At 41.8% G+C, this 24,909-nt stretch overlaps 1 protein-coding gene across 1 annotated transcript in view; it reads right to left on the reverse strand.

Moving 5' to 3' along the window:
• The window catches only part of LOC101341805 (non-canonical poly(A) RNA polymerase PAPD5-like), a 65,012-nt gene that overhangs the window by 21,821 nt on the left and 18,282 nt on the right, over window positions 1–24,909 (reverse strand). The window contains 14 exon segments of the mRNA XM_023726782.1: window positions 11,598–11,627; window positions 11,630–11,735; window positions 13,001–13,168; window positions 15,231–15,278; window positions 15,517–15,585; window positions 15,588–15,621; window positions 15,738–15,813; window positions 15,816–15,863; window positions 18,615–18,826; window positions 19,585–19,667; window positions 19,849–19,896; window positions 23,112–23,221; window positions 24,329–24,409; window positions 24,412–24,452. Coding sequence (XP_023582550.1) covers window positions 11,598–11,627; window positions 11,630–11,735; window positions 13,001–13,168; window positions 15,231–15,278; window positions 15,517–15,585; window positions 15,588–15,621; window positions 15,738–15,813; window positions 15,816–15,863; window positions 18,615–18,826; window positions 19,585–19,667; window positions 19,849–19,896; window positions 23,112–23,221; window positions 24,329–24,409; window positions 24,412–24,452 — 1,154 coding nt within the window.

Here is a 24,909-nt window from a genome sequence, read left to right on the forward strand (position 1 = left end):
AGACCCGGGCCCGAGCGCGGCGAGCTGGGCTGGCGGGGGCCCCACGCCCCGGCCCCATCCCCGCGCGGCTTTCCACCAGAACTGCTGAAAAAGCGCAAACGTCCCCAGTCCAGCGGCCGCCTCCCCAAGTTGCTGGGGGAGGGAGGGTTCGGCAGCCTTTAAACGGGAGCAGGAAACAAAGCCTTTCAAAAAAAAATTTTTTTTCTCCAAGTAACGCACGTGGCTGGAAGCACTATGCCCAGCCCCACCCCCAGAGTTAATACTTTCCAGCAAACTCTTTCAGCTGTTTCAGCTCCAGGTCTTCCCCTCCCTAAAGTCCCATTTCTGGAAGGATCCACAGACTACAGGCTAGTGCCCTCCCGCGAGGACTGGAAGCTTCAGTCCGTCCCCCTGCTCTCACTCAGGCCCAAAGCTCCAGGGAGGGTGCAGTGGTGGGAGCCGCACCGTGCGCCCCCGCGCGTGGGGTCTTTGTTGCCCGTTGTTGTTCGCTGGCATCAGAAAGTAGGTGTCGCAACCTCGTCGTGACCCCACTCATGGTGACCCCACTCACCGTCTGCGACCCAGGGGGGGGGCGTGGAGCTGGCCGTAAAACTGTCCTATCTCTGCGGCACCCAGGCTAGGTGAGCTAGAAAGCGCTCCTCTGAGTCACCGCCCAGAGAGAAGGTACTCAAGTGCCAAAGAGGCTTTAACCCTTGCTTCCGACTCATGAATCTCTCTCCCTTCCCGTCTGTCCACAGCTCCCTTATCTATCAATTGTGAAATCCAGGGGCTCCCCCCATTACCTGGTAATGTAGTTTAACAATTATCCAGGTGATCCTTATGACAAGTAGGATGGGGAAAGCCTGGTTACTTGGAACATTGTGGTGGGATCCTGGAGCCAGGCACCCCAGCTTACCCTAGAGGAAGAGACTCTAGGGGTGTCCTGGCCTTGCCCTCACTGCAGGCCTGGAACCCCAACCCGGAGACCATCTACTTGGGAACTGAGATGGTGAAAATCCAATTTCCTTTCCAGGTGGGACCGTCCCAGCTGAGACCTACACCCCTTTGCTCAGCAAGCCTCCTCTGGGCTGCCGCAGCCTCTGGGGTCCTGCACAGTGGCCCTGGCCCTCTGGGCTGGAGCTGCTCCACTGCGTACCTGTGGTCCTCCCAGTAAGGCTGAGGGCCCACAGGGAAGACGTGAGCCTCAGGGACTTCCCTGCCCGGGAAATGGGCATCAAGGCCGCACCGAGATGTTGGGCACACCTGATCCTCATGAGACCCCAACTTCTGAACTGTGCCCACCCACCCCTGAAGCCCCACCCCCTCAGCAGAACCCAGGCAGTGAGGAAACCTACCTGTTTGCCCCAAGGCCTAGAGAACATCGAGTGCCTCAGCTCTGAGGTGGGTGTTCTCCCCACCAAGGTCAGCCCTGGCCAGAACAGAGTGGAGGCACGGGGTGGCCCTGCTGGGGCTTGCCCTCAGTGCTCTGGCCTGTCAAAGCAGAGCGTTAGAAGCCCTCAGCCCTTTACAGTGTGTGGGGGTGGGGAGCAATGCTAAGACTTGCCACCCTGTCCTTGGTGTGCCATCCTTACACAAGCCTGTGACCAATGCTCTTGACAGAAATGGAGACAGTGAGTGAAACGTGATGCCTGCATCAGCGCTCACCATTAATTACCACCATCAGGGCTCCCCTTATCCCCGCCTCTGCTGTGGGCATTTCCACTGCATTGCCTCACTGCAGACTCGGTCCTCAGATCAGTGGTCCTCAAACGTCAGTCAGCAACAGAATCACCGAGAGGCCTCATTGAAACCCAGATACTGGATCCCACTCCGAGTTTCTGGTTCAGCAGGTCTGGGGTGGGTACTGAGAATCTTTTGTGTGTGTGTGTGGTGAAATATATGTAACACAAAAGTTGCCATTTTAACTACAACAGAAGCTAAGCCGAAAAACAAACCGACCCATGGCCATCGAGTCTGACCCATGGTGACCCTATGTGTTACAGAGTAGAACTGTTCCATAGGACTTTCTTGGCTGTAATCTTTATGGAAGCAGATTGCCAGGCCTTTCTTCTTCAGTACCACTGGGTGGGTTTGAACCACCAACCTTTAGATTAGTAATGGGGTGCAAACCATTTGCACCACCCAGGGACAACAGAAGCTAAGACTTGCGTATTTCAACGTACTCGACCCTTCTCTTTACCAGCCACAGGAACTGCAGGCCAGTAGGGCACCACGAAAGTGTCCCAAGCTTGGTGCTTATCATTAGTCCTGTTACAGCTACTTCACTCATCACTACATGAGGCAGTGTTAGGCCAACCAGATGGTCTTTGTTGCCTCCCCGCCAGGAGCTTCCTCCTTTCTCTCACTTCCTCCAGAACTGCCTGGCACAAGACAGCCGCTCAGTGACTACCGTGGGCAGGCAATACAGCTAACGATTTTTAATTAGAAAGGGATATGTACTCTCAGCAGAAAATGAAACAATCCAAAGATAAGGAGAATTAGAACTGTCCTCCTACCTTCTCCTTCATGCCACTCTCTGAGATGACAGAGTCTAAACCCTTAGGGTATATTCTTTCTACACCTTTCTCCCCTGGCAATCCGATTTAACAGTAGAAAAGATGGTGGGTTAATCTCATGATCTACTCCTACTGTCTCCTGAATCACACTAAAAGGGCAGTAAAAGAATTTAAGGCCCACGAGAATGGAGAAAATGAGAGGAGAGCAATACAAGTTTGGAAGGTGAAAAGCAGATACAAGAAAGAGAATCCTGAACTGGCAGCTGGGAAAACTAAGAATCAATCCCAGTTATACTGGGTAAGCTCCAGAAACACAGAAACGAAGTGCCAGGAACCCTGGTGGCACAGTGGTTAAGAGCTACAGCTTCTAACCAAAAGGTTGGCAGTTCGAATCCACCAGCCGCTCCTTGGAAACTCTGTGGGACAGTTCTCCTCTGTCCCTGTAGGGTCTCTGTGAGTCGGGATTGACTGGACGGCAACAGGTAGGTTGAAAATCTGAGAAGCAGTTAACAGCACCAGTCTCCCCCATCCCAACCACCACCACGCCTCAGCTGAGTAACTACCCCTCCTCAGCCCAGCAGGATCCTGGAGGTTTGTTCTCTGAAAAAAGTAAAAGAGTGTCCAGACTAAGGAACACCAAACCCAGCTGAGGGCAGGCCTACCCAAACTGAAAATGGAGATTTTAAAGGTACATTTATACATGAAGCTCACACACAAACACACACACACCCACCCCTTCCTACCAGCCCTCTCTCCCACTCAGCTCCCAGGACAAAGGAAGCCAGGCCCTACCCCCAGGCTAGAGATAGAGTAATTCACTGGGAAACCCCAGCAGCCAAGTCTTAAAGATCTTCTTCTCATCTCTGATCAAGCCTGCTCACCCCAGGGAAGCACGGAGCTGACAAGCCACACTGATTCACACAGAGCTTGCTGCCAGCTTTTTAGTCCCCAACTCTTAAACATGTGCAGACAACCAGAAGTCTGAAGAAAGCTTCTAACCCAAAAAAAGAGTCCAAAACAATAAGAAAAAAAAAAAAAACCCACACACAGAAAAAAGTTAAAAGAGACAGTACAGAGATAAAATTAACTATATTATTAATATTCTGAGACTCAAAAAAGTACCTTGCAGCCATGAAACAAAAGAGGGTACTATTTTTAAAAAGGAACTTCTGAGGACAAAAGAAGACCTCAGAAATGAAAAACACGATAGCAGATATGAAAAATCAACAGAAGGGTTGGAAGATAAAGCTGAACAAAAAAGCCAGATGGGAAATAGAGAAGAAGAGATAAGAAATTAGAGGATCAGTCCAGGATATCTGAGTAACTATGGAGTTCCAGAGAAAACAGAAGGAACAAAAATAAAAATAAGAATTCAAGATTTTCCAGTACTAAACAACATGTAGTGCCAGATGGAAGAGCCCATCCCATCGAGGGCCCAGTACAATGGATGACAACAGGCCCACCTATTTCCCACAAAATGGTACATTGCAAAACACTGGGAACAACAAGAAGATCCTAAATAAGTTTCAAGAAGGAAAAAAAAGTCACACTGACTTCAGACTTCTTACAACAACATAGTGATGAAGCAATGCTTTCAAATTCCGAAGGAAAAATGTTTTCCAGCCGAGAATTCTATATCCAGCCAAACTATCAATCGACCACAAAGAAAAAAGGCATTTTCAGATATTTACTGCCTGTGCGCTCTTTCAGGAAGCTACTGGGGGATGGGCAACAATGAAAGGAGGGAGTTTATCAAGAAAAAAGGAAACATGAGCCACAGGGAAGAGGACCTGCAACAGGGGCGGGGTGGAGGGGAAGGGAGAGACCAGGAGGTCAGCCGCGCATCAGACACCGCAGGTCGGAACTGCAGGACAGGCTGCTGAGAAGGTATCTGATGCACCTGAGCATTGGCAAAGACTTAGAAAATTGGCAGAATTTTGGGTGAATTAGTGAAGTACACGGACAATTTGAAAAACAAAAAACAAGCCGACAAACTCCAAGAAAAAAAAGTTGTGCGGAAAAAGAAAAAGAACTGTTTTATTACACAGCTCTGTCGAGAAGAATGGTATTTACACACTCATTCAACATAAACACTGACTTTGAGCTATACAAAATTCAGTAGAAGTCTATTTGGAGGCACAGAAGGAATTCAGGAGTGGCGGGGAAGTCAAGAGATAATTTCAAGAATTAAAAATCAAGAAGTGGCAACAGAAGCATATTATTTAGAGACATAGAAGTAAACACTCCCCTCCAAAATCTGGAAGTGGCTGCCTTAGGAAAGGGGGAACGTGGAGGAAGGGGATGGAGGACAAGCTTTTACAACTATTTGGCTTTGAGACAAAACTGATGCCCTACTCGTCCACCTGCTTTTCACTTTCTCGGCGGGCCCAGCCCAGATCCCCAGCACCCTCCGCCCCTCCCCTGTGCCCTGCCCAGCTGACTCACGCACCTCTGTCTGCAGACAGGCTTTTCTTGTGCTGCCTCTGCTGCTTCCCTTCTGTCCTCCTGTGGAGATGCCTTGAGTACTTACCACGCCCCACACGTGGAACCTTGACTGGATTTTATGAAGCAAAGCCACATGGTGTAATCCACCCTCCCAACTATTTTAAGGATTGCTCCTGCAAAGCCACATTCCTGAAGTAACCTGCTGGGATGATTTAAGTACAAAAGTGGTTTGCAGACAAAACTAAGAATTGATACACCATTTAAACAGGCCATTTGACACTTTTAATAACCCTCTCCTTGTCTTTTCCTTTTAATGTCGGCCTGACCATATTTTTACATCTATTCTCATCTGTGCTTTGGATGGGTTCCTCTTCAGTAACAAAAACTGTAATGCCATGTTTTCAAAAAAGATTTAGTCACTTGCTTTAAAACACACACACACACACACACTCTTATGCTATTTCCCAAAGGGATTGTTTCATAGAGTATTAGTTTCTTTGGGTCATTTAATGGCTTTTTTTAGACCAGTAAGAAGTATAAAGCATTTTACTTAGAAGGTGGAGAATGTTTCCAAGCTAAAAGTCAAAGAACGTGCATTTCTGAGCTAAACTTGTAAATACAGGACATCTCGTAATAGACTTTTCTGAACACCAATGAGCAGAAATTACAGCAGAAATCCTACCTTCACGCAATGAGAGCCTAAGAAAGCCTAAGATAATTCAAGGAAAATATCGCCTAAAAAACATTGCTATCTGCTAAGGATAAGGGGAATCACCACCTGGAATCTCCCAGAGCTACCTTTCATTCTCTGCTTTTTACTTCCCCCAACAAAAACTGAGACAATCTGCCTTCTCTGCCCCAGATAATTAGATTTTCTCACAGAGTACCCTCCCTTTGCCCATGACATGATTCATTCTACTTTAAGACAGATAACTTATTTTTAGAGGGAGTTTTAGTTGCTGATACTGTGGTTATTGAAGGGTCTTAAAAAGATTGAGTTTTGAGGCAAGTGGTGAATGATCAATACAACTGATTTTTTTCCATCAGTTTTGCTAAGGTCAAAAAAATGTTTTAAGTGGAAGTAAAATTCAGGAAAATACTAGGGCACTAAGTTTCAGAGGACCATGTTGCCCACTATAACATTTCCATTAAGCTAGCAAAAATACCAAAAGATGAAGCATTTATCAAAGCAACTCATGAAAATCCACCTAAGAGAATATAAAATCAGGGGTAGCTTTCCCAATAAACTCAGTTCAGGAGAAAAGTGCCATCAAATAGCAATACTTTATAGAATCCCTATTCAAAGGTAAACTGAAAAATACTCGGCATTTCATAAGAGCTTGTTAGTTTCTGAAGCCCTGGTGACTCAGTGGTTAAGAGCTATAGCTGCTAACCATAAAGGCTGGCAGTTTGAATCCACCAGCCACTTCTTGGAGTGGGGCAGTTCTACTCTGTCCTATAGGATCACTATGAGTTGGAATCAACTTGAGCGACCTTGACAGCTACATCCTAATCATTGGGAAGGTCTTTGCAATGAACACGTGCCACAGCCACAGGGTCCTGCAGTTCACAGCAGCCGCGCTCTCTTCTAACCCGCCTGCATTTCTGGAAACGCCGAATGCTAGTCCCTAGGTTAAGGCAAGCACAACTCACACCTACCATTACGTGAGGAGGGAACACTAAGAAAACACATGGAGATCTAAGACTCCACAGGGAAAAGACAAGTAAAGTTCTCCCCACTGCCTGTGTTTTACTCTGTGAAGACTTTATTCAGGAATATCTGAAGCCAAAGCAAATAACCAAATATTAATGAGAGTCTCAAAATGCAAGCAAAAGAGAAAAACACTCAAAATAGGGCAAAAAAATAATAATACAATCGACTGTTGAACGGGAGGGCAACTACATATAAAAACCGTAGATCCCATAGACCAGAGCTAGATTTGAAAACTGAATGCAACATCTCCAAACACAGCAAAAACGTTAAAAATCAGGCACCTTCATCAACACCTTAAAATTGGAGAGGAAAAATGCATTTATTTACCTTAATTATCAAAGTATAACCATTCAGGTTTTGTGCTGACACCTCTTTGATCCATGAGCACCTCTAAAAACTAGGATGTAATTCTTTTTTTATTACTTTTTAAAGTGCTTTGACACTGATCAGGTACACATACATGACGGCCAAAGCAATGTCACCACAGTGAGGCAGAATTTGTAAAATCCTGTTCTACAAGTACTGGCAAAAGAAGGTTATGATTCACGGATGTGGATGGACTATAATAGTTACATGGTATGCTTCTGGTATAGTCATAAAAGCGTTATAAAAAGTATTGAAACTCAAAAAAGAAATAAGACAGGAGTCAAATACAGAGATGAAATGTACAAAATAAATGAGCAGGCAAACTAAAAGTTCTTGAAAGTATTTTACTTCAGATTGAAAAATGAACAGCTTCCACACAGGATTCACGAATACAATGCTGGTCATTTGAGGAACTGTATACACCTCAATTTCTCCTTCACGTTTTTTGTTTTAGAAAGATACTGTTTACCAAAAAGGACCTTAGGCAGTACAGGAATAACTATTTTCCCGATAAATTTAGGAAAACCTAAGATTCCTCATGGAATGAAGAGTATTCTCCCCTTACCACCACCTTACTATAATCACATGCTTATGGAAACACTAATACCCGTGTCCTAAGAGTACACTTACTTTCAACAATGAGGGTGACTCTTGAAAACAACCTTCAGTGTGGTCAATGGAACATGGATCTCTGCAAGTATTAAGTGTCTGAAATAAACAGGCAGCTAATACTGGATTTAATATTATTTTACAAATAATCGTTCCCTTAACAAATACTGTATAAGACCACTATTATAGGAACTCAAGAAAAGGTTTAAACACAGAAGAAAACATTCTTTGATGGTTACAAGGGTGGACAGGGAGAGAGAGGGGAATTCACTAGATAGTAGTCAAGAATTATCTTAGGTGAAGGGAAGGACAGCACACACTACAGGAGAAGTCAGCACAACTGGACTAAACCAAAGCTGAGAAGTTTCCTGAATACAACCAAACAGTTTGAGGGACAGAGTAGCAAGGGCAGGGGTCTGGGGACCATGGTTTCAGGGGACATCTAGGTCAACTGGCATAACAAAGTTTATTAAGAAAATGTTCTGCATCCCACTTTGGTGAGTGGCATCTGGGGTCCTAAAAGCTAGCTAGCGAGCGGCCATCTAAGATGCATCAATTGGTCCAAACCCACCTGGAGTAAAGGAGAATGAAGAACACCATAGACACAAAGAAAGTATTAGCCCAAGAGACAGAAACGGTCACATAAACCAGAGACGTCATCAGCCTGAGACCAGAAGAACAAGATGGTGCCCAGCTACCACCAATGACTGCCCTGACAGGGAACACAACAGAAAGTCCCTGATGGAGCAGGGGAAAAGCAGGATGCAGAACTCAAATTCTAGTTAAAAGACCAGACTTAATGGTTTGATTGAGACTGAAGGGACCCCAGAAGACATGGCCCTCGGACTCTCTGTTAGCCCAAAACTAAAACCATTCCTAAGGCCAACTCTTCAGACGAAGATTAGACTGGACTATGGGACATAAAATGATACTCCTGAAGAGTGTGCTTCTTAGCTCAAGGAGATAACATGAGACTAAATGGGCAGCTCCTATTCAGAGGCGAGAAGAGAAGGCGGAGTGCGTCAGGAGGTGGTTAAATGGACACGGGAAATCCGGGGTGGAAAGGAAGAGTGTTCTGTCACAGTATAGGAACAGCAACTAGGGTGACAAAACAATGTATATATAAATTTTTGTCTGAGAGACTAACTTGAATTGTAAACTTTCACTTAAAGTACAATAAAAATTTTTAAAAAAAATTGTTCTCTTAGCAGTAAACATAAGTCCATACATTCACAGTAGTCCTAGGAAATAAATAGCATGCTGATGCACAATATATTATAACAAATTCATTTCAAACAACAAAGCTCAGCATCTTGATACAAATTCTGATCAGAATAAAATGTGACTCTAAAATTTAAAGCACTGTCAAAATAACATCACATTTAAAATCTTCCACAGTTTACACAAGTATTCTGAGTTTCCAGTTTCAGAACACATTTTTTGTGAATTAAAATACGAACGTATTGAAAATGTTAAATTCAGTGACATCAGTTTTGGTCTTACTTTGCATTATTTTCTTCATAAAAAGTTGCACTAAGTGTCCATGAATGGTCTGATTGGTCTTATTATTTCATAAATGTATATAAAAGAAATTTCTAAAAACCAATAGTAAAATAAATATATATGTGTGTGTATATGTATATTAATTTCATCTCGGAGATGGCTGTATTTAACAGAGCCACACACGTTGATGCTAAACGTAAGAGCTTTCACCTTGAAAAGAAAGCATTTTCAGAAAATGTCACTTATATTCTATTATAGCAAAGATTCCCAACTGAGTTTCAAACTCAATATGTGATGAATAACAGAATTATACATCTCATTTGCACTCAAAGCTGGCCATGACCAAAATCTACACTATGCTTGAAACAAGTCAATGTTTAAAAAAGTTTTAACTGGAGATAAAAATTCCATAGGAGAGGATAAAGAATGGGATGACAAGAAGTATTTGGTCTTCATAAGGCAATACAAAATAGATCCATTATCAAAGACCATTTAATTTTTAAAGATAAATAATACTATCTTAGTTATCTAGTGCTGCTATAACAGAAATACCACACGTGGGTGGCTTTAACAAACAGAAATTTATTCTCTCACAGTTTCAGAGGCTAGACATCCGAATTCAGGGTGCCAGGTCCAGGGGAAGGCTTTCTCTCTCTGTCAGCTCTGGAGGAGGGTCATTGTCATCAATCTTCCCCTAATCTAGAAGTTTCTCAGCACAGGGACCCCAGATCCAAAGGGACGAGCTCCTGGCTCTTCTTACTTGGGTTTAATGGGGTCTCTATCTCTCTGCTTGCTTCTGTCTCCTTAGATCAGGGCTGTGACCTGAGAAAGGGTGTTGCATCCCACCCTAATCCTCTTTAACATAACCTAATCTTGCCTCATTAACCACAGGCAGAGATTAGGATTCACAACACACAGGGCAATTACATCAGATCACAAAATGGAGGACAACCACATAATACTGGGAATCATGGCCTAGCCAAGTTGACGCATATCTTTGGCGGCCACTATCCAATCCATGACAAATACCGAAACCATAAGGTGGCGTATTAGAAAATCATTTTTTGTAAGTATGAGTTAATTAAAGCTGTTTACAGTTATCCTCTCCCACAGTGGTTAAGCGTGAATTTGAAAAAGATTAAAAGGTGAGGCGGACAAGCACAGGCAGCACACCAGGCTGGAGGGGCCCATGCCAACGTCTCGGGGAGCTGAGGTGTCACTGCAGCAGGAAAGGGATGAGATGCAGGCATTTTTTGTTTGGTTTGGTTTTGTTTATTAGGAGGAAAGAAGAAAAGACTCTGCCAAGGATACAGATACAAAGCCACGTGACTGCCCGAGACAACAGCACCATAGACAGCAGTCACAAGTTAATTCTCAGAGCTGATGGGTTTTTCAGGGTTTGCGCTAAGTACGTAGGACGTGTTCCGTCTTGTTTTTTATAAAATAAAATAAATGACATTTGCCACCATAAACCTTTTCTTTGGAAAGGAAAAAAATTTACAGCAGGTCACAAGAGTTCTATTAAGTCATTCCAACGCTGAGGAAAACCAATTGAGTCATAGAATTAATCATTTCCTTATATATGGATGTTAAGATGACAATTCAGATTATTTTTCAAGCTAATCCTGAGAAAAAAATCTGTTTACAATTTAAATAGGAATGTTATGTAAAAAGTCCTAACAAATCCACTCTTACAAATATCAATTTCCTATATGGTCTTCTGTATACACATACAATAACATGGTAAATATGTATGCAAAAGTAAAACAAAGCTAAACAGAAACAAGCACAGATCACTTTCCCCTTTGAACTCTGACTTCCTAGAAGACACCTTTGTTTTTCTTTCCCACCCCATCCTCTGAAGCTGTTTTCTGTTTCTGTCACACTGCCTACACTGAATACTATTCCCTGTAACTGCACAAAGCCAATGAGAAATACATTTATTTTACATTCAAGCTTTAAATCTTAAAATGACCCTGTTGTAGCGTATGACTTGTCAAATGAGCAGTCTTCCCCCCCCTTTTCTGCTTGCTTTTCGCTTTTGCGAGGGAGCCCTGGTGGCACAGTGGTTAAAGCACTCGGCTGCCAACCAGAAGGTCTGTGATTCGAACCCCCCAGTGGCTGCACGGGAGGAAGGTGTGGCAGTGTGCTTCTCTAAAGATTTACAGCCTTGGACACCCTATGGGGCAGTTCTACTCTGTCCTCTAGGGTCGCTAGAGTTGGAATCCACTCAACGGTGCTGGGTTTTTTGGTTCTTCGCTTTTGCGGTTGTCAGCCTCCGTGATTCATTCCGTGGTGAGGTGGGAAAAAACACAGCTGCTAAATCAACGTCTGAACAGTGTAAGGCTCCCAAATGTTTCCCAGGACTCCCTATCCAACTGTCCTGAGCATGAGATCACTGCACATAGAAGACAGCCCACCCTACAATGCTGACTATCTGCGCAGGTCTGGGAGGGGCATCCCACCTGTCTTCCCCTTTCTGCCATGGATATACGATTACTGGATTTGCCTTGACGCTGTCTGTCTGTCATCAAGGGACCATGGCTGGTTTGAGTTGTACCGAAGCCTTTGCTGGAAGAACGAAAGAGCTCTGCTGACCCAGGCTGCAGAAAGGAAAGCAGTCAACAAGCCATCAGTGTGGCAGAGAAAACCAAGCACGCTTCTAAGGCCTGAATTCAGGGGCACTTTCAGAACCAGGAACATGCTGGCCAGGAAGTTACTGTACCGAGCACTGATTTATCAGCAGGCAGACAAAGATGTTACGCGCAGATACAACTTCTGTGATAAATGAAGTTCACTCGCTTAAGCTCTAACACTTCTACATTATTTTTCATGGAAATCTTGAAAAACATAGGCCGCTATCTCGCCTTCTTAACAGAGTATACAGCATGTGAACCTTTTCTCAAGGAACCTATTGACTGATACGCCCACAATGAACAGCCCTTCTGAAAGTGCTGCGAGGGGGTGCAGGTATGTCGCTCTGGGGTGCAGGTGGGCCCATGCAGGTGTGACGCTAGGGGGAGCAGGTGGGCCCCTAGGGCGTGCAGGTGTGCCGCTACGGCGTGCAGGTGCGCCATTAGCTCGTGGTCACCACAGCTGGTGGCTCCTGGAGTTTTCTCCTGACACCAGTCTCTTGTCGGCCCTGTCACTTTAATTGCTACTTCTCATTGTGTCTGGGTTTGGTGTACATGACTAAGGCTGTATATGTAAGGTGGATTCTGCAAGTCAAGTCAGACACACAGCGACTCACTTATCCCTACTGCCAAGAAAGAGGCCTGTGCCCCGGGTCCACGCTGGGCTCCAAGAGGTGAGATGGCCTTAGGCAAAGCCCTCTATCAAATGGCTTCTTCCCCTCATTCCCATTCATGACTCATGATCGTTACTCATGATCTCTGTAGCCTGTTAAGTCCAAGCTAAAGATAATTAAGTGACCATGACTGACAGTTGCCTGATCACATCAACACAGACAGCTAGGTATCGAATAGTAAAATAGAAAAAAGGACACATTATCCCAGAAATGCACGAAACTGCCATGAAGTCATGCAAAAACTTCATGTGTGTCTATTTCAAGCATAATTGAGGCCTTTCTATAGCTTGATGTGATTTTTGATGCCCAATCTGTAATAAGGCAGGTTGGCCGGGGCATCATAAAGGGCCGGCCTCTAGAGTCCCACCAAGGCTTATGTTACAAACGTGTCTCATAAAGATGCTCAGGACATCCTGTTACTGGAAGCACTCTCATGCTTTGGAACCTCTCAGAGCAAAGCAGGCTTGACCTTTGACCTAGAGTTTTCTTCAAACTCATCATGTGTGTTATTCACATATAAGAATTCTAAATATTTTATGTTAAATGCTAACAATTAAAAACACAAATCCCACTGATGGTGCTGTTGGATGGGTTAGTGGCTTGGGTGCTCTGCATTTTCCCGACGGCCTGAGAGCACTCCAAGGCCACATCTTGTGACCCTACTCGGTTCCCAGTGGACAGACAGCAGAGCAGCTGTTTCGGGGTTTTGCATGGTGTCACATCAGAATCCTAACAGAAGTTACATGAGTTATAAAATGACATATTTATACTCTAGATATTTAATGAAGAAAGGAAAATAATTTCAGCTAAGTACACTTTGGACTAAATTTAAATATCTGGAAGTTAAAGGAAGCACACTGAGATACTCACAAAATCAACTGCTTAAGAAAAATTTTCCTCCAAACATTTAAAGCGACTTACTTTGTCAGAGGGTGTTTGTTCATTGTCAAATCCACTGCCCACATCTGAGCTTGTCAATCAGTCTTGAAGGAGCTCGTAGAGGTCCAAGTTTATCTTTTTAGTTCTAGAAAATGAACTATGGTATAATGGAAAGAGCATGCTAAACAGTGGGGAACCTAGGTCCCAGTCCCTGGCTCAATGTCTTCAGCTGAACACAAAATGATTGGTTTAAGAGGCTCAGTCTCTGAGAGTCTGTGCTTACAGATCAGCAGTCCCTCCACACAAACAGCATGCAGACATGGGCAACCCAGAGACGACCGGCTGAGCCCCACCTGCTCTGGGCTGCTCCGGGCCATGACTGTGCTACTTCTCAGGTCCCTACCCTGGGCCTTCGCACCCTACCAGCATCTCTGAGTTGCATACTGTCAGTCTCTAATCCTCCACCTCTTGAGGCTGGCTCTGCTTCTGTCCCCATGTGTCTGTGACACCGAGCTCAGCATTCTGTCCTCCAGAACACTGCTCTGGGAACCAAAAAAGCACACAGGGAGACTCCGCATCTGAGGATTTATTACTCCATAATGATACGTGGTCATCGTTAACAACATAAAATTATGTCCCTTACATATTTGGATTACTTTTTGTCATACACTTAATGAAGTCAAAATTCAAATAATGAGTAAGCCCGTTTTACATCTCAATTAAAGTCAACTGAAAATTAGCCTTGATAAAGAAAAGCAGCTGTAGATGTAATTGACCCTTATAATTCAATCAGGATAGAGACAGAAAGTAGATCAGTGGATGCCAGGGGATGGGGGAGGGTGAGAGGGACTGCTAACAGGTATGGAGCTTTTTGGGGGGTGATGGGAATGTTCTGGAATTGATAGTGGTGATGGTTGTACAACATTGTGAATATACTAAAAATCAGTATATTGTGACTATACTAAATACACTTTAAGACAGTGAATTTTATATTATGTAAATTATATCTCAATTTTAAAAAATTCTATCAGGAAGCTCATTATTCTGAGTGCAAGAAGCCTTCCACAACATACTATATGATTCTGTTTGTATGAAATTCTATAACAGGCAAAACTAATCTACCGCATTAGAAAATAATAACAGTGGTTGTCCTTGAGGGTGGGATTGGGGCTTGCTTGACTAGGAAGGATCATGAGGGAGTTCTCTGGGGTGATAGTAATATTCTGTATTTGTCAGGGCTTTGGATTACACATATATATACATATGATAAAAATCAGTGAGTGTAAAGATTTGTCCATTTCCAAAACCAAAAAACCAAATCCATTGCCATCAAGTTGTTTCTGACTCATAGCGACCCTATAGGACAGAGTAGAACTGCCCCATAAAGTTTCCAAGCAGTGGCTGGTGGATTCGAACTGCCAATCTTTTGGTTAGTAGCCTGAGTTCAGAACCACTGCACCACCAGGGTTCCTGTCCATTTCCTTACATGTCAATTTTATATCCAAAGAAAAAAAGAACTGTAAACAATTATTGAACTGTACCTAATGATATGCAAGCTGCAGTATTTTGGAGTATGTGTACTAATGTGTGCAATTTACTTTAAAATGTATCAGATAATAAAATGAATTAATGAGTAAGGGGATGGATAGACAGGTACATGATAAGCAAGTGAAACGTTAATGGTGGAATCAAGTGGTGGGTGTGTGGATGTTCACTAAAATTCTTTTGCCTTTGCTGTTTGTGTGAAAATTTTCATAATAAAGCATTGGGGAAAAGTACAATCAGGAATGTCATTCAAATTGCCCAGTAACAAAAAAGCAAATGAGCTAGCCTTATACCGCTAGACAGAGTTAACCCAGCAACAGAACTCCTGAACTTACAGGCTTAGAAAAGCCATGTGTTTAATACTTACTACATCACTCCAGCTGGACTGCGTGGCAGAAGAGGAAGACACTGGACCTGATGAGGAGTTTGAAGAGTGTTTACCGAAGTTTTACTTCTATGTTTTCCAAGGGCTTCATTCATTTTCTTCAGATAGATTATTATTACATTTATCTAACTGCTGAGTATCTACTATCAAGGTAACACCACTTCCTGAAAGAGTGGCAAAAGGTGGGAAAATGTTTCTTCCCACTAAACACACACAACATAGAAAGCCTCTAATACTCGGTCAGTTGATGAATTAAAAAAATCCTCCCATTGCACAAAGGCTCAGGCCTATTCTGCAAGCCCCATTGCTTTGATATCCAATCTCTATATGTGGCAACTTTTCATCTGTTACTCTAATTATTCTACCTAATATGCTGCATGTGTTTTTAAAAAAAAGACAGAGTAGGGGAGGGAGATTATTACACTAATTTGAAGTTCAGAAGCCACAACCAGTCTGAACACAATGGGTTGATTTTACTGAAACGTTTACCTCTCTGTTTCATTGTTGGGATAGTACTTCGCTATTGACGACACAGCATGACTGAAAACAACATAGGCATAATCAAGGCCTGTTTCACTTGCATGGCCCCATATGAACTCCTTCCAGCATCATTACCTTAAAAGAAATGTACACATAAAATAGTTATAAAAGCTATTAATTAAAAAAGAAAAAAAGTAAGCTTGACCATTGCTTCATTTGAACTAAATGTGCACAAACGTCTTCATTTATAAAACAAAATTCCAGCCTCCAGCAGGGGTAACAGCTATCCCTGAGAGCTGCATCCAGAAGCTGGGTTATCAGTTGTCCTCAGCACTCCCCAGTCTCTGAACACGTCTGGCATGCAATCAGTACTTTACTATGGCATATAAGCTGCCTAAAACGTATTTTGGCCCCGCAAGGACTAGCCTATACATAAACAGTCATGCAAACAAAAGCAATAGCTGTCTGGTCTCTCCTAGGAGTGAAACCAACGTAAATTAGAAACATCTGGTTTTTGTGTTTCTATTAGCTATACAGCTATTTGCCCTGCTAAATTATGAGCTCCTAAAAAGCAAGGCCGTGTCCCATCTGAAAAATCTTAGAGTCCTTTGGACTATGCCTCCGCACAGAGTAGGCTCCCAGTGAAATATTTGCTGAATGAATAAACACAGAACTGTTCATGTGCTCTCTGTCCTCAGACAGCTCAATGAGCCAGAACAGGGCTCCCAGACAACTAGCATCCCTCTTAACTCCCTTTCGTGACTCACTTTCAGACTTTACACATTAAAGGAAATGACTTAAAGCATTTCCATTGAAGTCTGACAATGCAGAGTCTAAATATTTTATAATTATATCAGAATAAAAAATGTCCTGAAAAATTAGTATACAAGCAAGCAAACAGCTTCAAGAAAATATGGGAGGAATTCCTTTTCCTTGTCTGTTCACTTTCAAGCCAACATCAAGTTGGAAAAGGCACAGGGAGACTATGCGAAAATAAGAGCCAAGAAGTGGTTCAAAAGAAAAACAGTCTCCTTGAACCCTTCTGCTCATGAATCCAGAAACATGTCACCCTGCTCACTGCCTCCAGTGACTTCAAAGTCATCACACTGAAGCCCTAGCTGACAAACTAGTGGGAATCTCAGGCAATGAGAACACCGAAAAGAAGCCCTCAGACTGCAGAGGCACACAAACCCACCCAGGACCTAGTCTCCTCTGCTTTTGAGAGTCAAATGGATTGTACTCGCAATGAGAAATGTGTAAGCTGCTTTTCTGTTGTGTGTTTGTTTATGAAATATTTTGATGGAAAAACAATGACTACAATGTGAAGTTGTTGTTGTTAGGTGTTGCCAAGTCAGTTCCAACTCATAGCCACCCTATGTACAACAGAACGAAACACTGCCCGGTCCTGTGCCATCCTCAATGATCGTTGTTATGCTTGAGGCCACTGTTGCAGCCACTGCGTCAATCCATCTCATTGAGGGTCAAGCACGATGTCCTTCTCCAGGGACTGGTCCCTCCTGATAACATGTCCAAAGTATGTGAGATGAAGTCTCGCCATCCTCGCTTCTAAGGAGCACTCAGGCTGTACTTCTTCCAAAGCAAATTTGTTCATTCTTTTGTCAGTCTATGGTATATTCAATATTCTTCACCAGCACAATAACTCAAAGGCCTCAATTCTTCTTCTGTCTTCCTTATTCATTGTGTAGCTTTCACATGCATATGAGACGACTGAAAACACCATGGCTTGGGTCAGATGCACCTTAGTCCTTAAAGTGACATCTTTGCTTTCTAACACTTTAAAGAGGTCTTTTGCAGCAGATTTGCCCAATGCAATGTGTTGTTTGATTTCTTGACTGCTGCTTTCATGGGCGTTGATTGTGGATCCAAGTAAAATGAAATCCTTGACACTTCAATCTTTTCTCCATTTATCATGATGTTGCTTATTGGTCCAATTGTGAGGATTTTTGTCTTCTTTATGTTGAGGTGTAGTTCATACTGAAGGCTCTTCATCAGTAAGTACTTCAAGTCCCCTTCACTTTCAACAAGCAAGGTTGTGTTATCTGCATAATGCAGGTTGTTAATGAGTCTTCCACCAATCCTGATGCCATGTTCTTCTTCTTATATTCCAGCTTCTCGGATTATTTGCTCAGCATGCTGACTGAATAGGTATGGTGAAAGGATACCCTCATGTACACCTTTCCTGACTTTAAATCACACAGTATCCCCTTGTTCTGTTCGAACAACTGCCTCTTGATCTATGTATAGGTTCCTCATGAGCACAATTAAGTGTTCTGGAATTCCCATTCTTTGCAATGTTATCCATAATTTGGTATGATCCACACAGTCAAATGCCTTTGCATTGTCAATAAAACACAGGTAAACATCTTTCTGGTATTCTCTGCTTTCAGCCAGGATCCATCTGACATCAGCAATGATATTTCTCATTGCACGTCCTCTTCTAAATGCAGCTTGAATTTCTGGCAGTTCCCTATCGATGTACTGCTGCAGCTGCTTTTGAATGATCTTCAGCAAAATTTTACTTACGTGTGATATTAATGATATTGTTCAATAATTTCTGCATTCAATGGGATCACCTTGCTTTGGAATAGGCATAACTATGGATCTCTTCCAGTTGGTTGACCAGGTAGCTGTCCTCCAAATTTCTTGACATAGATGAGTGAGCACTTCCAGCGCTGCATCCATTTGTTGAAACATCTCAGTTGGTATTCCGCCAATTCCTGGAGCCTTGTTTTTTGCCAATGTCTTCAGCGCAGCTTGGACTTCTTGAGGTTATTCCTTCATTATTCATCTAAAGAGTTCAAAATACAATAAGATGAATGAAATGCCCTCTCTTTGCATGCTCACCAATTTACCTAATTTCAATACCTGGTTGTGAAGGTTCTTCAGGATGAAGCACTGATGGCCTGTAGCCATCTAGCATATTTTTCTGCACTGCATCTCTGGCCACATACGAACCACCATCCTTTACCCGGATGCCAGTCTTTAAATGACTGAAGTGTTGTCCATATAATTTAAAAAATTCTATTAAGAGAACATCATAGTTTGTGTTGAAGATGCAAGCATCTTCCCTGGGATGTGATAAAAATAGAAAAAAGGAAGAAATCATATTGGATTTTCTCTAAATTATCAAAATGGGAGGAAATATAAATGACATTCTAACTTATATAAGTAATAATATTTATTATCATTTTAGCTTAGCGTAGCATAGCAGCCAAAGGGTAATGATGTGTTCTAAGCAGCCAACAGTTAACAGGGTAACAGTGGGCTGTACCACTGCTGAAGCAAACACTGAAGCCCCTGGGTGTGAAACCGGTGGGGACAGTTTCTAAGGATGGATCTTCTAGCTGCCGCAGGATGCTGCTGTGACTCTTGGCCCAACACATCAGGGAAGTCATTCTGACTCACGGGTAGAATCAGGCTGTGGGAAACATTGTGCCACGTAAATATACTCGTTTATGATATTAAGACTTCTAGCTCAGACGGCAAGTCTCAATTCCAGTTAAATTTACAAGGTTAGTTGCTTAGAAGACAATCTTATTTTTGGCATTGATACTATTTACATTTATGGAAAGCGAGCCATACCTTTGCAAGTTAAAATTTGCAGTGAAAAGTCTCAACAGTATTAGAACATATAGAATTAAAAGCAAAAATATTTTTCTTAAGAATTTTAAAACACCTATTTGCTAAATTATTTTTTTAAAAATTACTTAAAGGGAAAAGCCATAAGTAGTCAAGAAAAGCATTCCAATTAGAGTTAGATTTAAACTTTTCCCAAAATGATTTCCCAATTAATTTTTTTTCTAGTGTGCCTGGCATAGTACAGTAATACAACCTAACCTGGAGGAAACTGACTGCCACTAAAAAGAGACTATCAGAACCAATTCTGCCTGTAAATACCTCATTAAGGTCCCTCTGTAAGAAGAATTGGAGCCCTCGTGGCGCAGTGGTTAAGAGCTCACTTGCTAACCAAAAGGTCAGCAGTTCGAATCCACCAGCCACTCCTTGGAAACCCTAAGGGGCAGTTCTACTCTGTCCTCTACGGTCACTATGAGTCAGAATCGACTCAACGGCAACGGGTTTGGTTTTTTTGGTTTGGTAATAAGAATTGTTTCAGTACTAAAACCAAGTATGGTAATACAGAATATTTCTGAAAAAGAAAATTGTATTGTTGATGAATTCCCATATTAGTAATAGCTCTTGGCATTAAAAGGTCCTTACATTACAAAATAAATGTGGTGGAGATATGCAACAGACCTAATTTTCTATTTTAAAAGTAAGCTATAAGTAACTGAGGGTTTTCTCCCTTACATCTAAAATCTAGGACATACATACATAAATCTACATCCTTCTCCCCCAGAGTGGCTGGTGGGTTTGAACTGCTACCTTTTGCTTAGCAGCTGAGCTCTTAACCATTGTACCACCAGGCCTCCTAGAACATATATACATAAATAAAAACACCAAGCACTCACTATGGGATGGAAACATTGTGTGTCTATTTGATGACACTCATTGATGAACATTACCACGTGACTCTCATTTGTAAACAGGTAATAGGACCAGTACAAGGACAAAGTCTCCTAACACCTTAAAGTATTACACCAGTGGGATTTTAAATACTCACTTTTTTTAGGTGGTGCAGACCAGGGTCCTGTATTCTACTTTGCCCCAGACCAGGAGCAGGCCCGCCTGCTGTCCTCCGCGTGGGCAGATGACCACATACAGATGACCTTCCATGTTTTACAGAGAACGAGGCAGTGATACTCGTGAGCACAGCAGAGCTGGCAAAGGTGAGTCCGTCTTTTGCTCATACATGTTCTTTCAGCTCTCACTACAAGCCAGGCCCGAGGCCAGGATCGCTGAACTAAAGAACACAGATGCAAGCATCTAGAAAGAAGTCTTACCGGCCATTAACCAGGGTGGTGAAATTACTAGCTATTTCTGTTCTCTTCTTTACACTTATCTACGTTTTCTAGATTTCCTCCAGTGAACATATACTGCTTCCATAAGAAAGAAAAAAGTTTACACTTTTCCAAGTTATGTCAAAGTAAGCAAGCATGGGAAAGAACAACAAAAGTATGGAGAAACAAGCATTTTTAAACATTATATTGAAGTCAGAACAGATATAGTCTCTTATAGGACAATTAGGCAAATGTTGAGCAGAATTCTATCTGCATATACCCTTTGACCCAGAAATTCCACTTCCAGGAATCTTCCTGTATTTTTGCAAGTGTAAAGATAAATGCAGGTATGGAAAGATGTTCACCAAAGCGGTTTTTTGTAATAGCAAAAACACCAGAAACAGCCTAAGTGTTTATCAGTGGGGAACTTCTAAATAAATTATGATACACCCATCCTTAGAAAGGACTACTGTGTAGCCAATGAAAAGAATGAAGTAAACCTGTATGTGCCTATACAAAAAAGCCTCCAAAATATTAAGTTAAAAAAAGAAGGTATAAGATAACATGCAGGAGTCCCTGGGTGGCACAAACGGTTAAGTGCTCGACTATAGCCAAAAGGTTGGTAGTTCAAACCCACCCAAAAGCACCTCGGAAGACAAGCCTGATGATCTGCTTCTGAAAGGTCACAGCCTTGAAAACCCTATGAAGTGCAGTTCTTCTCTGCACACATGGGGTCACCATGAGTCAGAACTAACAAGACAACGTGTGTTTAGTGTGCTATTCTTTTTGTGCTTAAAAATTTCAAAACAAGGATAAATAGACAAGCCAAAAATTTTTTTAAATGTTGATGGTGGTTAAATCTAGAAAGTTGATGTAAGCATCCAAGTGTGGGGGTGACTATCTTTTTAATATCCCTTTTTATTGTCAAATTTTTTATCAAGCCTATTATTTTCAATTAAAAAATGTTTCTTTCCTGGGAAAAAGAAAATTTATACACACACATAACACCACCAAAAGAGTGGGCTTATGGATATTTCTTTTCTTTTCCTGATTTTCTGTACTCTGCACATTAATACAATGAGAATATAACGTTTACAACACAGTAATTAAAATTTTTTCTTATTAAAAAAAGAGAGAGAAACTGTAGCACTGCTAAAGAAAAAAGATTGTAAATTGGTAGAAAAGATATTTTACATAAGCCAGAGCAGTTAACATTTTTATTTTAGGGGGAAAAGACTGACAACTGTCTCTAAGTATGTGAAATGTTGTGAAGATGATGTAGGCAAATTCTTCCCTATCTTGGAAGAAAACAGAACAATTAGAAACAGATTTAAATGGCATCAAGATAAAAGCAAGGAAACCAGCAGGAGCCATTTTGCAGGTAGGTGATTTAGGGATTAAAATCTAGAAAAGGCTCCCAAGGGAGGTTCTTTTCATTTTTCATTTTTTAATTGTACTTTAGGTGAAAGTTTACAGCTCACGTTAATTTCTCATAAAAAAATTTATACACATATTGTTTTGTGACATTAGGTGCAATCCCCACAATGTGATAGCACACTCCCCGTTTCCACCCCGGTTTCCCTGCGTCCATTCAACCAGTTCCTGTCCCTTCCTGCCTTCTCATCCTGCCTCCGGTCGGGAGCTGCCCATTTGGTCTCGTGTATCTGATTGAACTAAGAAGCACACTCCTCACGTGCATTATTTTTTGTTTTATAGTCCTGTTTAATCTTTGTCTGAAGAGTGGGCTTCAGGAATGGTTTCAGTTCTGGGTTAACAAAGCATCCAGGGGCCATAGTTTTGAGGGTTCCTCCAGTCTCTGTCAGACCATTAAGTCTGGTCTTTTTACATGAATTTGAGTTCCGTTCTGTACTTTTCTCCCGCTCCATCCAGGACTCTCTGTTGTGTTCCCGGTCAGGGCGGTCATTGGTGGCAGCCGGGCACCATCTAGTTCTTCTGGTCTCACGCTGGTAGACTGTCTGGTTTATGTGGACCTTTAGCCTCTTTGGCTAATATTTTCCTTTTGTCTTTAGTGTTCTTCATTCTCCTTTGCTCCAAGTGGGTTGGGACCAATTGATGCATCTTAGATGGTTGCAAACAAGTTTTTAAGACCCCAAGGGAGGTTCTTAAGCCTGAACTCTTTGAGATTAAAAACAGAGAAGAACCAACCATGTGGCATGATTTCAGGCCTTATCTTCTTAAGAGGAAGGATCTAGAACAGAGGACTTCTTAGAAATCTTCTTCAACCCTTCATTCTCACTCAACATCACATTATAAATTAATTACTGATTATTACAAGCAGTTTCCAGGAAAGTAAACTACTGCATGGAAAAGTAAGAAGCATTTGTCAGCAACATGCAAATAAAAATAGTTAAGCGAACTATACCAGAACACCACCACAACAGAATCTCAGAACAAAATCACATTTCTGATCGTTCCACCAGATAAACACTGCAAGTTCTCTGACCTTGGTCCTTGGTAAAGTCTTTGACAGGTCAGCAGCTCTCACATCGTTCTGTACATTAAAGCTGATATCAACTTTCACTTCAGTAAAAGAATCTGTTACCTTAATAATAGCTACCTAGAAACAGAACAGTAAAATGAAAACACTTTAACTAAATTAAAGGATGAAAACGGGATAAAAAATTACTAGACTTGAGGGCTAGACCTCCTCATGAGGGCTTAGAAACGTTGAGCGCTCTGAATACCACCCACCCCAGTTAACTTGGTCTTCCACAGACATCTTACATTAGTTAACATTTAACCTCAAAAACAGTATAATCTCTATTAACTGAAGATTTTAAAATCAGGTAACAAAAACCTTTCTCAACTTCATATACTTTGGAAAAAACACTGTTTCAAACTCAGTTGAAGGTCAAGAAATACAAATCCCACACACTAAATACTTCATATCACCAAACCACTCAAATCTAAGTCAGACACCATCACCCATTTGCATTACTGGTCAGTTTTGCAAACAGCCAAAAAAAGCATTCTAACAAGAGAAGATAAAGTGTAAGATTTACCTTGAAACAAAAAATGATAGCATGATTTCTATGAGATATCAGGAATTCTTTTTTTTTAAAAAAAAATGCTCTATTTGCCACGTGCATTAGAAAACGCAGGCCAGCAAAATCTGTGTTAGGAACTGAGTCTCCAAAATAACAGCTTTTCATAAAAAACAATACTTGTGTTTTGCTATAAGAAAACCTAATATGCAAAACTCCAAGCTTCTAAAATAGATGTATTTATTTCTATAATGAGTTTCCATGAAGGTTCTTCAATGGTCATTCCAGATATGGTTAAAATCTGGCTTTATTTTCAAAATCTCAATTATACACGATTTTTCACAAACACGAAATAGAATAGAATAGCAGTATCTTCTGTGTCACTATAAACTGTTTAATAGAAATACATTAATTTTATTTATACTGTTTTATATTTTTAAAAAATCTCTGCAATGAGTGTTGTGTGTAATAAAATCGAGTATTAGTTTTTAAAGAAATGCATAACCAGAACAAGTTAATTTGTTTCACAAACAAAACTTAGGTACAAGCACTGTGAAATCAACAAAAACGAAAGAATCATTCACTCACAATCCAACTGTGTTCCCAAAATCAAACTTTAATTTTATAAGCTTCATGGGTAAATAACTAGCGATTTTAAGATGAAACACTAAAGAACTGCTGGCTGCTTTGTCTAGAACTTTCACAGAAATGTCATCTGTAATTTTATGTTTCCAAAGAGCTTCTTCCAAGGTCCCGGGGGCAGGTTCTCCCACTTCCCAAATACCACAAGATGGATGGCACTGAACACAGAAGACATGAAAACTGTTTGAAGAAGAAAGTGTACTTGTTTTAGTCTACATTCAAGCTTACAGACTTCAAATTAGCGCAATAAAAACCTACATCCCACCCTGCCCAGAGAAGACTAAATGTGTTGGTGATAACTCTTTTTTCCCCGGGGTGGGGGGGAGTGGGAGGTGTTGCTTTTAACGCCTCCTCCTCCCAGTCAGTTCTCAGAATTCAGGCCTCAGGGAATAAACAGGAGTAAAACCGCAGAAAGGACGCGTTCATGTTTCCTTTTCATCAAGGTTTCTGATACTAAAGATTGTGACTTAAAAATATTGTTGTCTGAAAAACAAGATGCAGTGTTTCTAGTATGCTAACATTTGTGTAGAAAAGGAAGAACACACACACAGACACACACACACACACAGACACACACACACAGACACACACACGCAGACACACACACACACACAC

Source organism: Trichechus manatus, unplaced genomic scaffold, assembly GCF_000243295.1.
Source record: "Trichechus manatus latirostris isolate Lorelei unplaced genomic scaffold, TriManLat1.0 scaffold00014, whole genome shotgun sequence".
Taxonomy (NCBI): domain Eukaryota; kingdom Metazoa; phylum Chordata; class Mammalia; order Sirenia; family Trichechidae; genus Trichechus; species Trichechus manatus.